The sequence below is a fragment of the Cuculus canorus genome, chromosome 1 (genome assembly GCF_017976375.1).
Source record: "Cuculus canorus isolate bCucCan1 chromosome 1, bCucCan1.pri, whole genome shotgun sequence".
Taxonomy (NCBI): domain Eukaryota; kingdom Metazoa; phylum Chordata; class Aves; order Cuculiformes; family Cuculidae; genus Cuculus; species Cuculus canorus.
In genome coordinates this window covers 61,709,453-61,731,549 of record NC_071401.1, presented here as the reverse complement: position 1 = coordinate 61,731,549, position 22,097 = coordinate 61,709,453, and the positions used below count along the sequence as shown (strand labels likewise).

The window sequence follows — 22,097 nt, the reverse complement described above, 5'->3', positions numbered from 1 at the left end:
ATGACTTTAGCATGAGCCAGATGATGTGTGTTTTGACTGGAGCTGTGACAAAGGAAAGAGTGGTAAAGCCTCTCATAATATCCCTGGGTAGTTTTATCCTACCAGGTTTACCCCTGATCTCTGAGAGCAAGCAGAGACAGAGAAAAGAAGAAAAAACAACCCACCAAAGATTGCCATGCACACCAAGGTCCTGATGGATTAAAAAGAAATGTTAGTTCTGATATTCAGTCACAAAGATGACATTTACAGAAGAGACTTTCACTACATGAAGTTCAAAAGAAAGCTTCAGTGGAAGATTGAAGTCTGTATAAAGAAAAGTGGAAGACACACTAACAATAAAGAAAGAAAAAATCATAAACATATTAACGTTCAAAAATACTAACTTTTAGTAGACTTCAGCAGAGATTTTTCCTACATTTGATTGCTTCTACTTAATAGGACACATTTAGAGATCTTCTTGATGTATTTTTTGTTGGTTTTAGGGAGTTGTTTCAGTCTGGGTTTTGGTTTTGTTGTTTTTAAGACAACTGTAGGAAATCTCTCACTATTTCAAAGCCAGGTTGGATAGAGCCTTGAGGAGCCTCATCCAGTGGGAGGTGTCCCTGTTCATAGCAGGGGGAGTGGAATTGGATGATCCATTCTATGATTCAAACTCAAAGCACCAATTCAAGGTATGTCAGCATAAGAGCCAAAATCCAGCATTCTAGGAATTGAGACTGAAGAAGTGAGAGCAGCCCAACTGTGACAGATGAGCAGAATGGGGAAGTTTTCTGCATGCTTTTGTTAGTTAAAAGTCCTAGAGCACTCCACATAGCAAACGGGGGGTGGGGGAGGGATTTGAGTTCCTGAGCATTAATGATTGCTGTGAATGAAGTTCAGTAAATATAGGTAAGTTTAAACCAAAACCATTACCATTTTTAACGAATTGACCAACGACCAATCCCTGTCCAAAGCTAGAATTTGTGCAAATATGCTCTCCTTCAAAACTCACCATTCGATTTTATTTCTCGTACGTAGTTACTTGGAAACCACCCTGTTTTGCCATTTAGAGTTCCTTCCCACCAGCCTCCTTCTTCCACTCTTGTAACATGGATAATATCTCCTTTTGAAAAAGAAAGTTCATCTTCATTTGTCTGTTGAAAATTAAATTTTGCTCTCACCACCAGCTGATGGTTGCTGTTATCTGTCATGTCCTAGTGAGAAAACAAAGAACAAAAAGAGCACATTAAGGGATTTAAACAATTATTCCATGAAAAAAAACAAAAGCATCCATAAAATGGAAACAGGCCTCCTTCACACACAAAATTGCTCACTTTTTTTCACTGAAAGGACTTGTAAGTAATTATTTGCCATTTCCAGTATTTGTCATTTTTAATCTAGGAATATCACTCATAGGAAGTATATTGTCTTAATACACAGCCCCTTCAAATCAGACAGGGCTAACAGAGCTAAAACAAGAATAATTCTTACCCTGCAAAGAATCGAGTTCTATTTTCTATAAATAGTATAAATTAAAACTGCCTTTAGCAACTACAAAGAAACAACAGCTTTACATTAGCGAGGCTTTTTCTGAAATTTCCCAGGCTGGGAGAGAGGAACTGAGTTGAGTTTAATTTAATGCTAGATAAAAATAAAGGATTTGCAGCTTAAGTCTCTTTTTTTCCTGTAGCAGATCAGGTCAGAAGGTTCCACACCTGAATGTGTAAGTCTCCATGGCCTGACAATAAAGGAGGACAATGTTCTTCCCCAAAACCTATGAAATGGTTATGCAATTTATCTGAAAAAGTAATCACAAATCATTTGTCTCAAGGTTAGCAAAGCTGCAAGTCTACAGCGTACCAAACTTGCAGCTGCACACATATATACATAGATAGCTAATCCCCTATCACAGATGTGAAGGCAGATTATCGCTTTATTGTAACAACTAAACGTAAATAGCTACTTCTTAAAGCAAGTTTGCCATTGACACCAAGCTGTGTGGTGCAGTCAACACGCTGGAGGGAAGGAATGTCATCCAGAGCGACCTGGACAAGCCTAAGAAGAGGGCTTATGCGAATCTCATGAAGTTCAGCAAGGCTAAGTGCAAGGTCCTGCACCTGGGTCAGGGCAATGCCTGGTATCAATACAAGTTGGGGAATGAAGGGATTGAGAGCAGCTCTGCCAAGAAGGACTTGGCAGTACTGGTGGATGAAAAGCTGGACATGAGCTAAGCAATGTGTGCTCGCAGCCCAGAAAGCCAACCGTATCCTGCGCTGCAGCAGAAGACTTATGACCAGCAGGTTGAGGAAGGTGATACTCTCTCCACTCTGGTGAAACCACTTGGAGTTCTGCATCCAGCTCTGGAACCTTCAGCATAGGAAGGACATGGAGCTGTTGAAGTGGGTACAGAGGAGGGGCACAAAAATGGTCAGCGAGATGGAACACCTCTCCTGTGAAGGTAGGCTAAGAAAAGTGGACTTGTTCAGCCTGGAGATGAGAAGGCTTCGGGAAGACCTTACAGTACCTGAAGGGGGTCTGTAGGAAAGACGGGGACAAACCTTGTAGCAGGCCCTAGAGACAATGGGTAATGGTTTTCAACTAAAAAATTTTAGATTTGGACTACATATAAAGAATATGTCTTTTACAATGCAGGTGGTGAATCATTGCGAACAAATTGCCCAGAGGTAATAGAAGCCCCATCCCTTGAAACATACAAGGTCAGGTTGGATGGGGCTCTGAGCAACCTGATCAAGTTTAAGATGTCCCTGCTCCTGTAGGGGGGGTTCGATCAGCTGACCATAAGGGTCTCTTTCAGCCCAAGACATTTTAGGATTCTACGATCCTTAGGAGTCTTTCAAATAATGATGTCCGAATTTGGCATTTTGATGTCGGTTTTGAGTACTTGTATCATTCAACTATTTAGCGTGAGTTAGGACAAGCTTTAACGCTAAAAGAATCTAAATATACTTGGACAGCTTTAAATAATCCAAATACAATCCACTGCACCACAACTGAGAGATCGGGACTATAAGTCATGTCTGTCTCAACAAGAAGTAAGGATCAATACCTGTATAACTAAAAAAAGTAACTTAAGTGAGAAAGTGACTGTGTAAGCAATCCTAGTCAGCTATCCAAGTAGCACAACTTCATCTACGTGTTGTCTGTATAGCTGAGATGATTAAAACATCTACTGCGTAATGTCACTGGGATCATATAACATGTCAGCTTAATTTATATCCACAGCGATCATGTTATTGTATCACATTTCAATTTAATAATCAGATTTTTACCGGCTGAGAAACTGTAAGAAAATGAGGGCAAACGCAACTATGAAAACATGGAGAAAGCCCAAAGATACTGTAAATCACAATGTTCAACAATTAGATAGGCATATTTTAAATTAAGTGTCTCTGCTTATTTGTACATCATGTGCTTCCATCCACTATGATTGTGCAACAAGAGAAACATTTTGCCTTAGTAAATGTTAAAAAGCCACAAAATAAGCAGCAACATTGCACAGTGACATCAACTACAGTCCCTTTACTCTGCCAGGCTGGCTCTCCAATAGAGGAAAGGACATAGAAGTTTGGTGAGAACAGCTCCAACCTGATCACCTACATTAGTAAAATCCAACAAAGGGTTCCCTGGTTTGGCCACGAGCTCTTTCCCTCCTTCTTGCACTTCTCTGCCCCACTGCAACCTTCTGCAGAGCTGCTCAGATCACCAAAGTGATAGAAACACTTAAACATTTCAGAGAATCAGCTAACAGCTAGACCCACAGAGAGCTGCACCAGCAGAACTGAGTGGGTGGTGAAGAGCGGAGTGGGAGCTGGAATTAGTGGCCTAGGGCAAGAACTTGTACAGGCTCTGCTACAGCAGAAAACACAAACCACACCTAAGAAAGCTTAAGCAGAGCACCGTGTTTAAAGTTTCACATAGTAATCAACACATATTTCAAAAAGCCTCCTTCAAGCATCGAAAAAGCAGTTTACAGTAGGGATCTGAACACTCCTTGCAAACCTTTCATTCATTAGAGGCACCTTTCACCACACGTAGTTTCAATAAAGTACTCCATTCTGAAACAACCACCCATACCAGTCAGTTACCTGAAGGCCAGTTGAAGGATTCACCTTGAAGCACAACAGAAAACAGGAATATCTACCAATATTGCCAATATTAAAAGTGCTACCCTTTGCTGAGGTTTGAATGTCCTTTAATCATCCCTAAACATACAGACATAGAGAAAATGAGATTCTTGCCTCTGAAAGACAAGTCCTCGTACTGAAAAGTAAGAAATACATCCAGGCAGGTACTACATGTGCAGACAGCATGGGGTGGGTAAGTGAGGAAAAAAATATTTAGAAGTTCACTGAAAGCTGCATGTATTTTGGAACATCATAAGAAAAGCTGCAAAAACCAGAATGTCATAAGCTTGAAATACTGAGGTGAAAGAAAAGAAACTTCTACTTTGGTACACTACTGCTTACTTATAAATCTTATCAAAATTAAAAAAATATAATACACTGTAGCATATTTCATTTCTTATAGAACTTACCAAACTCCGATACTGTCCCTGAAAGAGTTTTGAAGTTCTACTGTGTAAAGATTGCGATCCCAGAGAATCAAAGGATTTTATCCGATGAGATGAGGGACGTGCACATACAGAGTCACTGCCCAGCCCTATGTCTGTAGGAGGGAGAAAAAAAAGTAAATATATGAATTGGAGAAATCGGCATATAACCTCTGCTTACCTCTGTAAAACTCACACACTTACAGCAGATTTGATGTATCTGCAGCTGCTCATTTATTCAAGTTTTTAAAACATTATAGTAAGGAGGGAATGAATTCCTGAGACACAGGCAGTTTCTTTCCCACACAGACAGTAACAAACTTTGAGTTGTTTAGGAAGAGGAGGGTCGGGGTTGTATTTCTCCATTCCTACTCACTACCAGTCTATTTAAAGGTAATTAACCAGCATCATTTTAGCTAGCGGCCAAGAATTTTGAATACATAAAACTTGCTTGAAGTAAAGCCAGCCACATCTGTTTCTTAGCTCTTACCCACCACCATCTCCTTCTCAATTAAGACATTCCTTCCACTGTCTTTTTTCCAGCGTTCCTTTGTCTCATCCCTTTTTTGCCAACTAAGCTATTTCTTCTTCTTTGGAGGGAGGGGGAGGGATAGGAGTAGAAAGGAACAAAGCTGCTTGCTCAAAAATAAAACAGCATCCCCTCAAACCTCTCCCCTCTTTTTGTCTCTGCTCCTGTTACTGCAGGACAGGGGCTCTTGGCTGCACCAGCCAAACCCCCAGGAAGTGGATGCTCCCAGGGTCCTTGCACAGGTGATACGTTACAGCAGACAAACATTGCTCCTTTGTACAAGTATGGCAAGTCACTCCTTTTCCTCATGTTTCTCCACATAAAGAAATCATTCAGGGAGCATCTGAGCTTCAAGGAGCCCTGAAAGTAATGCAGTATTTTCTGTCCCAAATTTAGATGTTTTCACTGGACTATACAAGCCTCCCAGCCGCTCTCCTGGTTTTTATGCCTCTCACCCTTTCCTAGCAGTTCGCTTTGCTTCCAACACTTGACCTCCATATCAGAGGCACAGGCACACAACTACAGTCTCCTATTAGTTACTTTCAGACTAAAGCAGACCATGATTATGCAAATCCAAGTTATTTTTGGTCCAAGGGAAATGACACATACAGGCTCGGTTCCATGAAGAAACTGGTGAACAAGGCATATCTGCTGTTTCGTGTCAAACCTGAAGAGACAACTTGATTTATCTTAACTAGAAAGCCTTTTAACTACAGAATGACATCTAACAGCAGCCGAGGTGCAAAAGGAGGGAAAGGGTTTGAGATTGACAAGCACAGAAGTGTTCAACAATAGATGCTCTAAGTCCTCAGGGACTGAGTGGAAAACACGTTGTTCAGGTGCATCTTTTTAAATGAGTCATTGTTATCCTTCATAAAATATTATCCTTAAAATGAAAAGCTACATACACTCCCCAGTCGAACAGTGCAATATTACAACTTTTCATATTAAGTTGCATATTTTGTATGGATAATATCATTATACATTGACATCATAAAAGACCTCACACTTTGCGACCCTGCTTTCCTAATAGCATTTTAAAGGCTAGGATGTTAATATAAGTATTGTTGATTACAGTCATTACAAAAAGGACATACAATTTGTTTTCACAGACTGCTGGGAGAGAAATGAGACTAGATCATGGGCTTTGTTTATAAACCGTAACATTATAGCCAATTCTAATGCTCCCAAAAACCTTTAAAATTGCCATAACCATCACTAACTAAGAGAGTTTTAGGATTAAAAGTAACCTGAAACATTTCCATGTCGGGTTTGCTATGCTTCCTAACTGCAGTCAAGTAGAAGAACAGACAGGCCACCAAGAGCAGCACTACACCCTGACACCGTTCAGCTTGGAAAACAGGACCAGGCTGACTCAGGGCTGTGCGTTCCAGCCTCTGGGCAACCCCAAAACGCACTACCAAGAATTTGTTTAAGGGTGGCCTGATTCCTAAAATTTTCTATTTTGCAACAGCAGAGCTAACACACCCACACAAGAGCATACTTTGAGTCTCAAATCAGAAACTTCATGTGCATTTGTGCTGAAAAGAAGGAAAACTATTACCAACAAGCCACATGCAAACTGCAAGTATTTTTACCAATAGTATCTGAATACTTTCTATCAGTTTGAACTTCCTAATAGATTTAAACCATTATGCAGACACCATGTGTCCATTAGTTTCCATTAAAATGCCAAATAAACACATTCAATTAATTTCTCAATGTGACTACTGTCAGAAAAATATTCCGCTCTGATACTGAAAACTCTTGAAGAATCTTCAATGGCAACATAATGTGCATGTTAAACAAACATTAATTTGGTAATTTTCTCAAAAGTTTCACCCTTCCATCCATCCAAAGATTTCCAGGGTTTGTAACACCCTTTTTTCTTCTCTACCACTATCTCACAACTTCCTCACACCAGTCCCTCTCTCATTAGTTGTCTACAAACAGCAGCAATCGGTACTGTGATCTCATTCCTTCTGAAGTTAAGAGTTTGATGGTGTATAATCCAGAGCAGACTTCATTCAGTCTTCATGGTCATTATTCACACTCCTTCCATTGCAGAAGGACCCATCCCAGAAGAACCTGTGTATAACTGAAATTTTTGCAGACCCAATAGGGATCATGAAGACATCTTCCAAAACTGGAGTAGGGAAATAAGAGACTAAAATGCCTTTTACACAGTCACCAAATTAAAGAAAACCATTCGGAAGAACAGTTGGCCAGGCAAATTCATGCAGCTCTGCTTGCTCCTAAGAATGAGGCAACACCACGGTTTGCATGCGGTTTTGATTTTTGGTTTCCATGCCACCAACACCCACCCACCCCCAGTGAAAGGGATCAGCCTGGGTCCTTTTCTAAACCAGCTGAAATTGTGGCTTTTTGAGGTGGATTTTAATCTATTGATGTCTGGACCAAACAGTCACTCTTTTTCTCCCCTTTCAAGGCAGCTATGGTCAGTGTACAGCAGCTTTAAAACTGTACTGAATTGGTCTACACTTGCACTTAAGATGAAAGGCAGTATCTTCAACTGGTGTAAGTACCTTTCAGTTCAAAGAAGTCAATGGTATTACTCCATGCCTATTCATTAGAAATAAGAATCTGTTTGCAAAACTCACTCGTAAGGGATGTTTTCTGATTAAAAACAAAAAAAAAAGCCACACAAAAAAAATCTCTGTTGCAATGGACCAGAAGAGTATTCTAAAAGTTACAGGATACTTATTATATGAGCATTAAGCAAAGTAAGACAGATCCACCATTGACTTTTCTATCAGCTCCCTTTTCCACCTCTCACCTGTACACCATTTCTACAGCTCTCCCCCTCCCACCAAAGTACTTGAGGTGGGTGGTTTGTGACTTTTAGCTGCTACTCAGATGAAACATGCATGGCTTAAGGGATCCAAGAGGCTACCCTTTTGTTACCATCAAGAAAGAATAGTGCTGGGAAATGGAGAGTAGGGAGGGAATCACAAAAGCCTCGACAAAATTGTTCAAACACTGGAATCACAGAGCCAACTTCAGTACTTCAAACTTAAGGGAGGAACACAGACCAACCAAAAAAATCCAGGCCCTTTTTCTAAGAATTCTTGTCAGCTAAAAGGCTCAGCTTCCTTCTGCAGAGTAGTAGACTACAAAACCCAGAGAGGCCACTGCCAGAGTCTTAACAACATGAACTGCAACAAAAACACTTCTGCACATGTTCACTTTGTCCTGCCTATAGCAACAGATATAAATGCACACTCATGAGAGTTGAGGGTAATTGTAAGCAAGCAATAGGACTGAGCACAGTTTACTTACCTGCAGTCACCTTATTTAAAGCCACGAGAGAGCTGAGAACTTTGCTGAAATTCTGTCCCTGATACAGGTCATTTGCATCAAAAGTCTGAAAGCAAAAGAACACGCAATAAGTCATAGAAACAAGCCTTTAAGCTTTTCTATACTATCACGCAAACCATGACTGCAGAAGATATTGCTTGATCAAGGTACCAATTTTTCATTGGCTGTTACGGACCAGTAGAAGTAAGGAGTTTTACACCCCTCCGTCCTTTTTTAAAAAAAGAAGAAGCAAATAATTTTTAAATAGAAAGAGATATTAAAAACAGCTGCATTTGAGAAAAACTGAAGAACACACAAGCTAAAACTGTCATGTGCCATTTACCTTGCAGAAAAATTGAATAAAACAATTATCGGAAAAAATTCACCAAAATATCACTAAATATCTCAGAAATTTTGGTCATAAAAGTTACTCGGTATCACTACTCTTGGTATACTCTTTTTCTGTAGCATCTGACAGGCTTTGTACCCTATCATTCATAAAGTACTTTTGAAATTCTACAAACTACTAAAAAGTACTACAATGACATACATGCTAACACAGAGAAAAAAATTCTTGAAAACTAATGAATTTTACAAAAGAGCAAAGTTACTGGATAGGTTAGATGGAGACTGATTTGGGCACGAGAGGCATGAAAGCTTAGGGTTATTTTGTTTTTAACTGTGGGAAAGAGATCCAAACCTTAAACCATCTTATAAAAAAGATTCTAGTTAACTTTCAAGTGCTGAGTGATGACATTAAACATCTGGATTTTCAAGGGGGAAAGTAAAGATTTAAAAAAATAAGAGACCCATAATATTTGCCTGAGGTAATGGAAACACTCATCCAAAGTCTCATGAAAACAGCTCTTGCAATAGATTCTGCATAGGTTGAAAGGAGTCACAGTATTCCCTTGTGCAAGACTAGAAAGAAGACAATAAAATAGAGCTATTACAGTTGTTCCAACTGACTTAAGAAACAAAAAGCGATTTAGTTTCCCACAGCGGAGCAGTTTTTATCTAAAAAGTCAACAAAAACCTGTTTATTTTCTTGATATCAGACCCATCCCACAGGCACTATCAGAAAGTCTGTACCCCCAGAAAGCAGCCTTTGGAGGCAGGAGAGGAAAAAACCATTTTCCCAGGCAAGAAGAGAAAAAAGGGTCAAAGCAGGGCTAGCTGAGCCCAAGAGAAGTGAAAGTTTTCACGAAAGCTACCTAAAGTAACCACAGAAAGATCTGCCAGACCAGTTGGGATTGGTTAGGTGATAGACTGACGCAGTAGATCAGATTTAGGAAACGTTTAATGACAGTATTATTCAGTAAGAAAAAACATCTCCCAAAGCATTCACAACATTCGAGGTACTCTCAAGAGTTAACATGCACATTTTTTCCCCCCCTCAGATCAAGCACCTTCTGTGGTCCTGCCGAGAAGCAGTTCTCCCTCAGCTGTACAGGTGCTGACACCGCTCAAATTCATGTATCGTGTATACAGCTCAGGACATATCACAACACAGACACAGAATCAAGCAGTCAGAGGCAAACGCTAGTATACCCCAAGCAGTTATCACGCACATAGTCAGTCAAATAAATATTTCATCAAGTTTCACAGGGCTACAGATAATTTAAATAGACTACTCTTATTTATTTGAAGCTGTAAAGACCATGGAATTGCCTAGATTTAGTAAGGTTTTACTTGAAACACGAGGAAGTATTTAAAGACTATGTACGCAAAAAAGACATTAAACAAGAAAGAGTTCACTGATTTTACATAAAGGATGAAGATATGCTAAGTTTTCATAATATCACAACTAGAGATGAGAAAAGACATCAAAAAACTGAGAGCAGAACACATAAAACCTGGCTTAAATGCAAAACCAGATCGGAGGTCAGCCTAACCACCGCTCAAACTGGGGAAAAAAATTTGGGTTGTTATGGAACAAGAAAGCATCAGGAGTGCAAAATTTTCATTGTTAGCTACATGTTAGTTGTGGTAGTTTTGAACAAGCAAACTAGAAGTATGAATATGAACAGAATAATGGAATAATGAAACAATGGCCTGATCCTAAAAAAAGGAAATACAAGAGAGAAATGTGCTTAATGCAGCCACCAGAAAGATACTACAGGGAAGAGAGAACTATTAAAAATAAGTAAATAAACAAAAGGAATATTTAAGAAAAAGCTTGAAGTTACAAAAACTTAAAAAATTTTAAAAAAAAAAAAACGCAACACAAAACTAAATGCATTTTAAGCTCACCTTCATTCTGGATTCTGATAGAGCCATGAGCTTTCCAAAGTCAGGCTAACTGGAGAAAAACAGGATACAAGGAAGACTCATTTCCTGCTATGGTGAGACTATAGGGGATACCAAGAATGATTTGATTGGATCATCCCAACACGTATAGTGCCATAAAAAAGCCTGTATCCAGGACACACGTCCAGTCTGCTACATTACAGGAAAGAACACAATGGGAGGATACGAGAAACATTTGCTTCCTTGCAATTTGACACACAGCAATTCTGACAGGAAGGCGCCCTCAGCACGCCACTCATGGTCAGTATGTTTATTAGTAGCACTTGATAAAGGGGGACATGACACCCTCCAGAGAGGCTTCCTCTCATCTTAAAAAATGTTAAAGAATAAACTAAAAAAAGTTAAAAAGTGAGGAAGAAAGCTTAGATGCTCTGAAGTTACAAGGCTAAATTGCTAAAAAGTCATCTAATAGATTAGGATAAGAGGAAATGGCCTGAAGCTGCACCAGGGGAGTTTTAGACTGGATATTAGGAAAGATTTCTTCACCTAAAGGGTTCTCAGGCACTGGAAGAGGCTACCCAGGAAAGCTGTTGAGTCCCCAACCCTGGAGTGATTTAAAAGATGGGTAAATGAGGTGCTCAGGGATATGGTTTGGTAGTGGACAGATACAGTTGGACTCGATCCCAAAGGTCTTTTCCAACCAAATGAGTCTATGATTATAAAAATCTTGTTTACAAAAGAAAAAAAAAAAACACAAACACATACAGCAACAAAAAGCCCCACCTTTTCTATCTTTGTTTCTATCAAACTTCCATGGGATTGACAGAGAAAACTACCTTCTCCAGCTTTCAAGAGAAGCGTAACTTGTGTGTGGACTACCATCTTTATTCTGGTGTTTATTTATCTTTATTCTGGTGTTTACAGACAGATCAGCTGTAAGAACTGACTGTTAAATTATCTTCTGTAGTACCAGTTTAATCCACTATGTCATGTCAGAAGCCCAGTGTGAATTCAAACTTGCACATGCTCACAACAGCATTTAAAACCTAAAACCACAAACACTTAGAAAGATATTACCTTGGAAATATTGACATTTGTCTTTTAAACAGTACCTGACAAGCACATATAGACGTTCAACATGGCTTTATGGAAAAATAATTCCAACATGCCCTTGATTTCCAGGCAAACCATATTTTTAACTGCAGAGACTCCACCTGTGATCAAGTTTTTACCATCTTCTTCATCCAATTGTCATCTTCCACTGAGACAGTCAGATAAAACATCAGTCAGGCTGCAAATCTAAAACTGTCATAAACCACATCTGATGAAGACCCAGCCAAGTCAAATATTTCAAACAAACAAATTAAATAAAATACTTCTGGTTTTAAGTTTCACAGAACCGACCACTCGTAGATATGTCTTACATAAGCATTAACATAAAGCTCCCTTGTTAAGACAGACCAGGACTATATTAGGAACCTTATACAGGAAGCACTTAGAGATTTATAGATAGGTAGCGAGGAATCAATGAACGTCAAGTTTAGCAGGCTCATCCCTGTGTGCCTCTTCTTAACTGCCTGTTTTCCTGTTCTTTTAACATCTTCCTCACATTCTTCTGATCTCTTCTGGATTTCAATATCTGCCACATCAATATCCCAGACAGGCAGCGTATTCCAGAGGCAGACCAGACCAAACTGCCTGATAATAAGGGGCCTTACATGGTCTATAACACTACGCATACACTCCAGGGCACACACTGACCCTTCTGATCACAGACACTGATTGACAAAGCCTGATGATCACCTACCATGTCTCATAGACTCTGGCTTCCCTTTTCATACATCCCACCAATTCCCAATAATACAAGCCATGCTTTCCATAACTATGCCTGCATTTTTTGCCCCTAGGATTTCAACTGGCTGCAAACTTTATTGATAAGAATCTTATGACCTCTTCCAGGTCACCAATGAATTGTTAAATAACATGGTTGAGTACCAATGGTAGCAAATCCCCTATAGCAAGGTGTACATTGAGTGGTCATTCCACATTTGTAACTATATTATATTATTGTAATTATATTATATATATATAGTAATTATATTATATTAAATCCTATTAATTAGACAGTTTTTAAATTAATTTCGTGAGATACTTATCTTTCCACTACTGAAATTTCTTTAGCAGCAAATGAAATGCCTTAAAAGATCTATTTCATCCACATAGTGGTTGTTCAACTACCAAATCCATCCTCTCATTTTAAAACAAGACTGACCTCTGTGCACATCTGTTTAAATTCCATTACATTCAAATCAGCCATGGTAATACATCAAAGTCATTTTAGGTTACCTGAACTACTAACCCTGAGTGGATGGAGGCTTTCGTTCAAATGGTGTTTATGATCTAATAGCTATAAGGAAATAAAACTAACATAGCAATGCTCATCCTTCATATCCCTGCAACAACCTGTACCTACCGAAACTGGAAAAACATTAACTGAGGAATTAGTGAAAGCAACAGGAAATTAGAAAATAAGGTTCAGAATACAGCCGATATGGGCAGATCAAGGCATAGAATAAACAGCAGCAGTATTCTTCTTTTCCAATCAGATAGTTTCAAGGCCTCGGGTATCCTTTATACTATTTTATTCTCCCATTCTGGCCCATTAAGTCAGAGGCCAGTTACTACTGAAGGAACTACTTTTATATTAAGGTACTCCTCCTGATAAGACAAGGTCTACAACCGGAGATGAGAGAAAACTGGGGGTGGTCCAGCTAAGCTTCAAAACTCATGCTTTCTCTTCAAATTGATCTTTTACCAATCTCAACTTGCTTGTATCCTTAAAAACAGAGCATCAGTAAAGCTGTATCTAACAATTATAGTAAGGAAAGTCCATGTACTGTTTAAGAGAATTTTCTTAATTATTCTTAAAATAGAATTTTCTTAATAACTATTTCCTTGCTAGGCTAGTGCCTTGACTATACACAGATACAGTATTCCCAGTGAATATTAACATTTTAAGCATCTGCTTGACAAAAATAGATGACAGCTTTCTTTACAGCACTGCACCATAAACTGCAGCAGCTGAGGAGCTGACTTACGAGCAGCCCAGACATCTGCACAGCACAGATAGGGCTGCCACTGCTAACCTCGCCAGCCAGCCCTAAAATAAGCTGTAAACCCCTAGGCTGTGTGTACTGAACTGGCAGGACACTTTCCAGCTCAGCTTGGTGGCCTTGAGCCTATAGCGCAAAGAGATTACGAGTACGCTGGCTCTTTCATCCAGGGGAAATGAAAGGAAATCAGCAGGGTGGTTTGGCAAAGTGCAGCATGACCACGTACAACATGTCGTTCCACCTGTTCCTAGTGCGCAGGCTGCGGCAGGTTTGGCCACACGAACATGAATAAACAAGCGGTAGGATTAAAAAAAAGCAACTCACAGTTAGGAACAGGTGACCTTCTCAAAAAACATTAACAACCTCCAACACCTCGCTTCGTTACACAACCACTCCCAGGATATTTCTACCCCTAGAGCAGCTGGCAAGGGGAGGCCATCCACTATCCACCTTCCTGTAATGACACCTAATGCACCCAAGCTGGAAAAAAGATCCCATAGGTAAGATTGCATGCAAAGCACAAATTTCTTCATTTATTCTCACACTGGGTCAGCTGTAAGTGGAGCAGAGTCTCATTCAGCTATTATGCAGCAGCTGTTCCTCGAGCGTGAATTATCATCTGAAAGCTGCGGCAGTAAAAGGAGAGATAAGAAAAGCAGGGAACTATGACAACTGAGAGAGGAAGGGAAGGCGGGGAGAAGAGGAGATGATTACAAATGTTCTAGAAACCTCGATGAAGCATAATGTTGCCTAAATCTTGTATGCACAGCAGAAGGGAGAGGTTAAAAAAAAAAATAAAATCAAGTTCTGTTTCAAAAATTAGAGACGAGGAAAAGTTTGAAAATAAGTGGGAGAATAGACCTGCAATGAGGGATCTCTGTGTGATTTGGTACCAGTTCACAACAGAAATTAAAACTCAGTGGTACAGAGTATCTAAAACTTAAGAGATCTGGAATAAATTTTACTGCTCATATAACCCTGTTCCTCAAAAGTAAAAACTTAATTGAGCTAAAACCACCACATCACCTAGAAAGGCTTATTTAATTCCTACATTAGGAATAATTTTAAGGCCAAATATCTTATCTACAAAAGCAGGCACAACCAGCAATAAAAATGTATATGGAAGGTTCGTAGTGTGTGCGCACATCTGTGCACATGTGCGTGTATCCAAATATACATTTACAAGACAAATCAAAAGAGGACAAAAGGTTAAAAACAACTTTTTAGAGTCCCTGAAGATGTACTAAAAGCTTTCCAGCTCCAAGAATTTTTGCCCAAATCAGCTTCACCACAGCACTAATGATTCTGCAGAACATTAATTTCAAATACTACATAACATTTCACCTAAGCAACTGCTTCCAAGTCAGCATCTAACCACTGCCAAAACTAAACTTATTTTTCACCAACCCAAGCAGAAATGGCACAAAAACCAAATCTAGACAAGTAAATATCAAGTTACTTTTTGGAGATGAACAGTACAATTTTTGAAGATCTCCAAATTTGTCTGGTTTTAGAATGTGATACAGTAAGTTAGTATCCTTGAATTAATAGTAAGAAAGCTGTAGAATTTGGCATTGTTAACTATAAACTCCTAGTAGTAGCAAACCAAGATGTAATTTAAAAAATAGAAATAGATAGGTAAGCACTGCCTACATTTGTATAAGCACATAAGAAAACACGAGCCCATTCCAAATCTCTACCTGTAGAAGAAAACAAGAACTACATTACATCTCTCACATCTTCATCCTATATCACTTTCAAATAGGTTTTGAATGTTATAGATGATACCACACAGCGATAATCACAACTGCCACTGAAAGGAAGACATTCAGGGACACGCAGTATTAATATATGATTGAGTACTAAGGCTTAGTATCCACAGTCCTGGAACTACAGGCAAAAGTAAGTTGCCGGAATGAAATTAGTGAAGATAATATTTCATCAGGATACTGAGGATGAGATGCTTCATCACTTCCCAATGCAAGAGGTTACATCTAATCACTTAGTTGAAACAAGCTAATTGCATAAGTGACTTGTAGTGCCAATGAAGAAAGGCATCTCAACAGGAAAACTCGGCCAGAAACAACTATGTAAACCACTCTCCTAAAATATCTCAGGAAACATAGGTGTGAAAATCCAGGCTGGAATGCATAGGGAATACTGTGTTTATGTAAGAACACACATACGACCGAGAAAAAACAACCATAACATACATGCTGGGAAATAAATACAGATAGCTCTGCTATGAATCAGAGTATGCACTTGGTGATAAAAATAGTAAAAATTAATTTTTTACTAATAAGAGCACTGCCAGTATATCTGACAAACAAGGACATGGTTACATTATCAGACATTCTGGGAAAAACTACAAAAGAAAGCTGAAGGATATCCTACTGAACTATAACTAGCTTTTCTTTCTTAAAGTAAGATCTAAAAACTCTACCTCATCCTTCTCCCAACAGTCTAATTCCTAAGAATGAAAGAACCAAAGGTGTCTCTGCCCATGGCAGGGGGGTTGTAACTAGATGATTCAGGTCCCTTCCAACCCAAACCATTCTATGATTCTATGTTTGAATGGGAGTAAAAATTAGACCAAAGCACTTGACACTTCTTGAAATACGAAGTCCACCTGCTCAGGTGAAGGCTTGCTACACAGAATAACGAAAATACATTCAGATGACCAAGATTGGGTGCTCAAGTTAGTGACAAGTTACATTAATTTCCTAAATTTGCTAATGGGTTCTACTTAATCTGATGTGCTCTACCAAGCCAGCTGTGTACCCTAGCAACACTTCAGAGGTTGAAGCTCAAGTCTCTGTACCTACAAAACCATCTCAGAAGAAACTAAGTGTGTCAAAGTTTTTCTTCTTGCTGAGAGTACCTGTGTCATCTGACCCTGGAATGAAAAAAAAGCACATACTTCTGCAGTGTTTATCAGCATAGATATTACAGAAAAATCACAGTGAGGCCATAATCTTTTGCTAAAAAGAAGGCTCCCGCTTTCATAGTGTTTCTTTTGGACACCACAGATGACAAACTTAGTCAGCACCAAAGGATGGAATGGACTCAGAGCCAAAACTACCATGGGGATTAGATACAGTGCCACAGCTAATCAAAAGGCCGGTCCAAATTTTAGAAACAAAAGCAAACAAATAGCAAAACCCACAGAACTAATAGGAGGCTTTCCCAAAAGAAACAGGGAGAGAAGGAAAGCAGCTTCAAGGTCCCGCTTTTCCCCACCCAAGAAAAATGCTAATATCTACTCCAGGATTGTGCCTCAGAGTACATACAATGAAACTGGTTTCTTCTCTGATGCATCATTCATACAAGACCAGTGTAGCAGGAAAAAGTCTGTGAAGTCAGTTCTTAGGTCTTTCTATAAGACAGATGCTGATAATTAGTTTGAATTAGCTTATCAATAAGTTGCAAATATAAAAGTCACATTTTGGTCGTCCAAATTCAAGAGATGTCTGTAACACTCAACTGGCCACATTCCACAAGACTATCATTCTGGTTAGATGGGAACAACTGCAAGTTGTGGGAGTAGCTGGTTACTGGAGTGGCTGCACTTTTTTCCTTTTCTAATCTCAGTGTAGCAGATAATCGTTTTGGGAAACTACTCCTTCATCCCACAACTTCTGCTACTCCAGACCCTGTGGGGCACCTACCCTTCCACCAACCCCATTCAACATTACCGTGATGGAGCAGCATGGAGAACATAAGCGTACTGAAGTTCCAGTTTAGAGGATGGCTATCATGCCCTGAAGTACTAGGTGAAGTTCACAAGCAGATATCCACCTTCTCCTCCAGTTTATAGATAAATGTCCTACTTGAAAATTTACTGTAATGGAGTCTGGAAACTGTTCCCCATGTTAAAGTGTAACATACATTATGACCAGTGAAGTTGTGGTGCCCCATCCCTGGAGGTGTTCAACGCCAGGATGGACAAGGCTCTGAGCAACCTGATCCCCCAGAAGGTGTCCCTGGCCAAAGCAGGAACTAGATTATCTTTGAGGTCCCTTCCAACCCAAATGAAACTACGATTCTATGATTATGACTCCATCATTTTCATATACCTACAATTTCTTCCTGACTTCTTTTTTTTTTCCCCAACCAATAAGTTGGAAACAAACAAGCTAAATGCCTTAATGAAAGAACACCACAGAAATGGCTCTGCACAAACACCAGACCGACACTTTACACTGACTGAAATTATCCAGAGACTGACCTCGAGCAGATTATACATTGTCACAGCAGAAATCAAAATTACTGGACTACAATGACAGTCACTTAAGACTACTGAAATGGGCTGCCCAGCTGGCTTGGCCAGGGTCTGAAAGCAGATCCTGAATGTAAACACTCAGAACTGAATAACCTCCATGCAGTTTTACAAAGTGCTGTTTTCCGATGGCTGAACTCCACAGTGACACACTGAATTTAATAAGGCTCAGAATAAATCAGTTCCTAAGGAAGTTGGAGTTGATACATTGAAAAACTTTGCAACTATGTTTCAAACATTAGGAAGAGAGATGTCTACTTTTGGAATACTTGAATTTTAGATGTATTGTCTAAACTAAAAAAATACACATCAGCTAAACTGTGAACATCTCCGCACTCTTACCTAAAAACATAGGAAGAACAGCTTGCTGTAATTGATTTCAGATGCCTTCTGTCTAGATACATGTTCTGACAACATTTCTCAACTTATTTCTTAAGTATCAGCTTGGTTGCAAAAGGCACGCTGTATGGAGTGAGAAAAGGTCTAATGAAGAAAAAAAACCAAAACTTAATTTATATCATGAAAAATTAGGAAGAGTAGGAAAAACCAGTTTCTCTGGGTTGAGAACAGGCAGTGCTACCTGCAATCCAGCTCTCCATTTGCAGAACAGGGAAGTCAGTGGCTAAATAACAGTTTAGTCACTACTATCGAAGTATCAGACACACAGGAAGATCACAGAGACAGACTTCTTGTTTTAAAATAGCTAGACACAGACATAGACAGAGACACATGCAGAGCACGTCAGAGAGCAAGAGCTGGGGGCACAGGGAAGGAGTCATCTTACTGCAAAAGATTTTGTACTACAAAAGGTTATCATCTGCCCTCTTAAAATAGCCCGCTGGCTGTTTTACTACACTACCACGTGCTCTAACCACAACTTAAATGCTATCACATGCTCACGTTTCATCTGGAATGAATGCATACAGCCAAGTGATCAGATGATGCACAGATTCAGCATGAATGGAGAACGAACTACAGACAAAGCAGAAGCCACAAGAACAGCCTCACTGATCTCAAACAGTTTCACCTACTGCTCATCAGCACGTTTAGTAGACTCATTTTGGTGTGCACATGCATCTTTTAAAATAAGCATATTATCAGAAGAAACATGAAAATTAAATATGTATGAGGAGCTGAAGGGGATTTGATATTTTGAGACATCTGGCATGGGTCAGAATTTGACTAAGCATGATTAGACGTGGAAAAAAGTGGGAGAGGAAAAACGAATGATAACTTTGAAACACAATAAAGAAAAATGGGGGGGGAAAGGATTACACCCTTCTAGTAAGAAGGGATTTTATCAGAAATCTCCATCGCTTCCTGAATATACCACGGAAAGTGCCAAAAAAATGAAAAATCAAGGCTTACTGAATTTCCATATAGCCTGCTGAAACCTTAATTTAGAATCATCAACTGGAAAAAAGTAATTCCAAAATAGTTAGCAGAAATCTACCAACCCTCAAAACCAGGATTTCAGGTTTCAATTAGATCAGAGTGAATTAATTTCAATACTTCAGTTTTAAAAATCTTTAAAAAAAAAAAAAGCACAAAATATAGAAAGCACACCCCCCTAAACTACAGCTCCTCCCAAGTGAGCTCTCTTTGATTCATAGCTTACTATGTTGATTTCAGCCAGTAAAACTACTGTCAAAAAGGAGCCTAGGGCTGGATCCCTCCCTCTCTCCCAGGCACCTGCAATAACATGAACCAGGATCCTCCATCAGTTATAAAAGCCACTTTGAAAGAGCAGGTGCAGGGCTTTATCCAGGCAGCAGGGATGAGCCTCACCACCACCTGCTCTGGTGACCACCCCTCTTGTGGGGCTGGTGGAGCTGCCTATGCAGCAAGGGGCCCAGCATCTTTGGTAGACGAAGATAGAAAACCAAAGCCAATTTAATGCAATAGCCTCTAACTTAAGGGCATTCTGCAACTGTCAGGCAAGCAACCGAGTCAGCCTCATGACCTAAGGGCAAGACATGTAGCGCAGGTCTAGGTAAACCATTCCCGCTCAGGATTCACAAGCACACAGATCAGAGCAACCTTTAGGGAGGGAAATCTTCCCATGCTCCCTTCTCGCACACCACCTCACGCTCCTTTCACTCAGGGGGTCATTAAACCCCTACAGAAACTCAGTTCTAGCGGCAGAACTGGCAGAAAATTAATCTAGCAAAAAGTAGGAGTTTGCTGCAAGTTTCATGAGCAAAGTCAGTTCAGTATTGGACGAGATCAACACTTAAGCCAATGCGTGGGAGAAAAACATCTTATCTGCCAAGGGAAAAAGATTCACTTGAGGTGCTAAGAAACGTCACAGTTGCTCAGATATTTTCCAATAGGGGGTTCTGGCAGAGACCCCCCCAACTTATCCACAACCCACTCCCATCCCAACCATTCAGCATCACGCTGATGTTCAGTAATGAGCTTCTGCAAGGAACTCAAACTTTTGGTTTCTAGGAATATCTATAAAAAATTCCACATTATAAACATTAATAAAAGATGGGCTCAAGCAGGTTACAAGCAACAACAAAAAAGAAATTCACACTAATTCTGCCTATTCATAGTAACGCCTGGGGACATAATCTGAAAGAAATACAGATAACTTTTCCAAGAAACTAGCTATCGCAAGAATTTTCCAGTTCTTATTCATCAACTGATAGGATATATGATCAGCTTGGGTAGCCAAGCATTACAACAAGCAGCCAAGCCCAACAGTACATTTCAATTCCTCCTTTCCTCCTAAATATTCTCACTTTCACGGCCCAGGGTTCTTCTAGTCTCATGCCATCATCTTCCTCACTGCAGATGCCCCAACTTAAATGCCCTCTCCAAAACACAACCACTCGCGCTCCAGCCTTCACAAGAGTTCTACATTCAGCCTCTTACTTGCAAGACATAGTACCTAACCAGAGCTGCTTAGGTCCTGATCCAGAGGGCAGGTCCCAGGTTTCCACAGCACACAGTGAACAGAGCAAGCTTCAGCCACCATCTGATGATGGTAGTCACATGGAGATAGCCTGTTCCTATCACCTGTGCAGCCAGCCAACGCCAAGGAGCCCATGACCATGGTAGGTGATGCCCTGTAAGGTCAGGAATGTTATCTCTCCACAGGCACCGAAGAGTGGGACCTTCTGATGAAGACTTGAGCATCCTACAAGTTACAATACTTCAGTGACTGGGAAAGACTGTTGCAGTGCAAGCTCTTTTGCTAATGTAACTGCTGCTTATGCAGCAGAAACCAGAAGTTAAAGCTGCTCCTCTTGACAACAAGAACTTGTAGCAAAGGGCTACACTCTACTCCAAGCAGCATCTCAGGATGCTTTCTGTGGAATCGGGACAAGCACTTAAGAAAAAATAAAAATAAATTTAAAAAAAAAAAAAAATCAATGACAGCCTATTGAGCTCCAAAGCCTGCACCTAAGGGTTGCCAATAAAGAAGACTATAGAAAGGCAAATATTACACAGTAATACCTAACCAAGTTCTTCCAACAGTTTGTGTCTAAGGGACCATCTGCGTTTAAAAGCCCTAAATGGATTTTTCTAGACTTCCCCAGTCACTTCTATAATCCATGTATTTTCAACTTCTACAAAAACCCACAGAAGTTATTTGCACAGCTCAGGTACAGTGTGAAGAATTACTTCCTTTCATTCACTACAACCTTGCCAACTGCTTTCTTCTCCTGAGTCGGCCTTAGATCCTGTGCAAGGAGTAATAGAAAACAACTTTCCTACCTTCTCCATGCCTCTCGTTACTGAGATCCTATCGACCTCAGATACTCATCTTTTCTGTGGACAGAAGAGTCAATTTTTATCTGCAACTCACATGGACTCCATCTCTTCCTTTTCTTCTAACAATTTCTGTTAAGTCTTGAAATGTCAGGCTATTCCATTTCCTTTAAATACAGCACTTCTCCTGGGCTTTGCTATAAATATAATTCATCTTGATGCTACAACTCAGAGAATAGTCAGAGAGAGTGACCAAGCACAGTATCTTTGTGATTTGCCAGGACTATCTGTCAGTTCAAAGAAGTCAGATATTAAATCGAAATTTTAACTGTAGTGTAC

At 39.8% G+C, this 22,097-nt stretch overlaps 1 protein-coding gene across 7 annotated transcripts in view; it reads right to left on the bottom strand.

The window, feature by feature from the left end:
- The window catches only part of ARHGEF7 (Rho guanine nucleotide exchange factor 7), a 131,482-nt gene that overhangs the window by 70,013 nt on the left and 39,372 nt on the right, over window positions 1-22,097 (bottom strand). For 6 of the 7 annotated variants that reach the window (XM_054064681.1, XM_054064697.1, XM_054064714.1 and 3 more), the window contains exons 3-5: window positions 8,379-8,463; window positions 4,535-4,665; window positions 992-1,193 (exon numbers count right to left, since the gene is read on the bottom strand). In XM_054064681.1, coding sequence (XP_053920656.1) covers window positions 992-1,193; window positions 4,535-4,665; window positions 8,379-8,463 — 418 coding nt within the window. Of the gene's footprint in view, window positions 1-991; window positions 1,194-4,534; window positions 4,666-8,378; window positions 8,464-10,649; window positions 10,704-22,097 lie in introns of those variants that run through there. The other variant, XM_054064708.1, reaches the window with a different exon arrangement.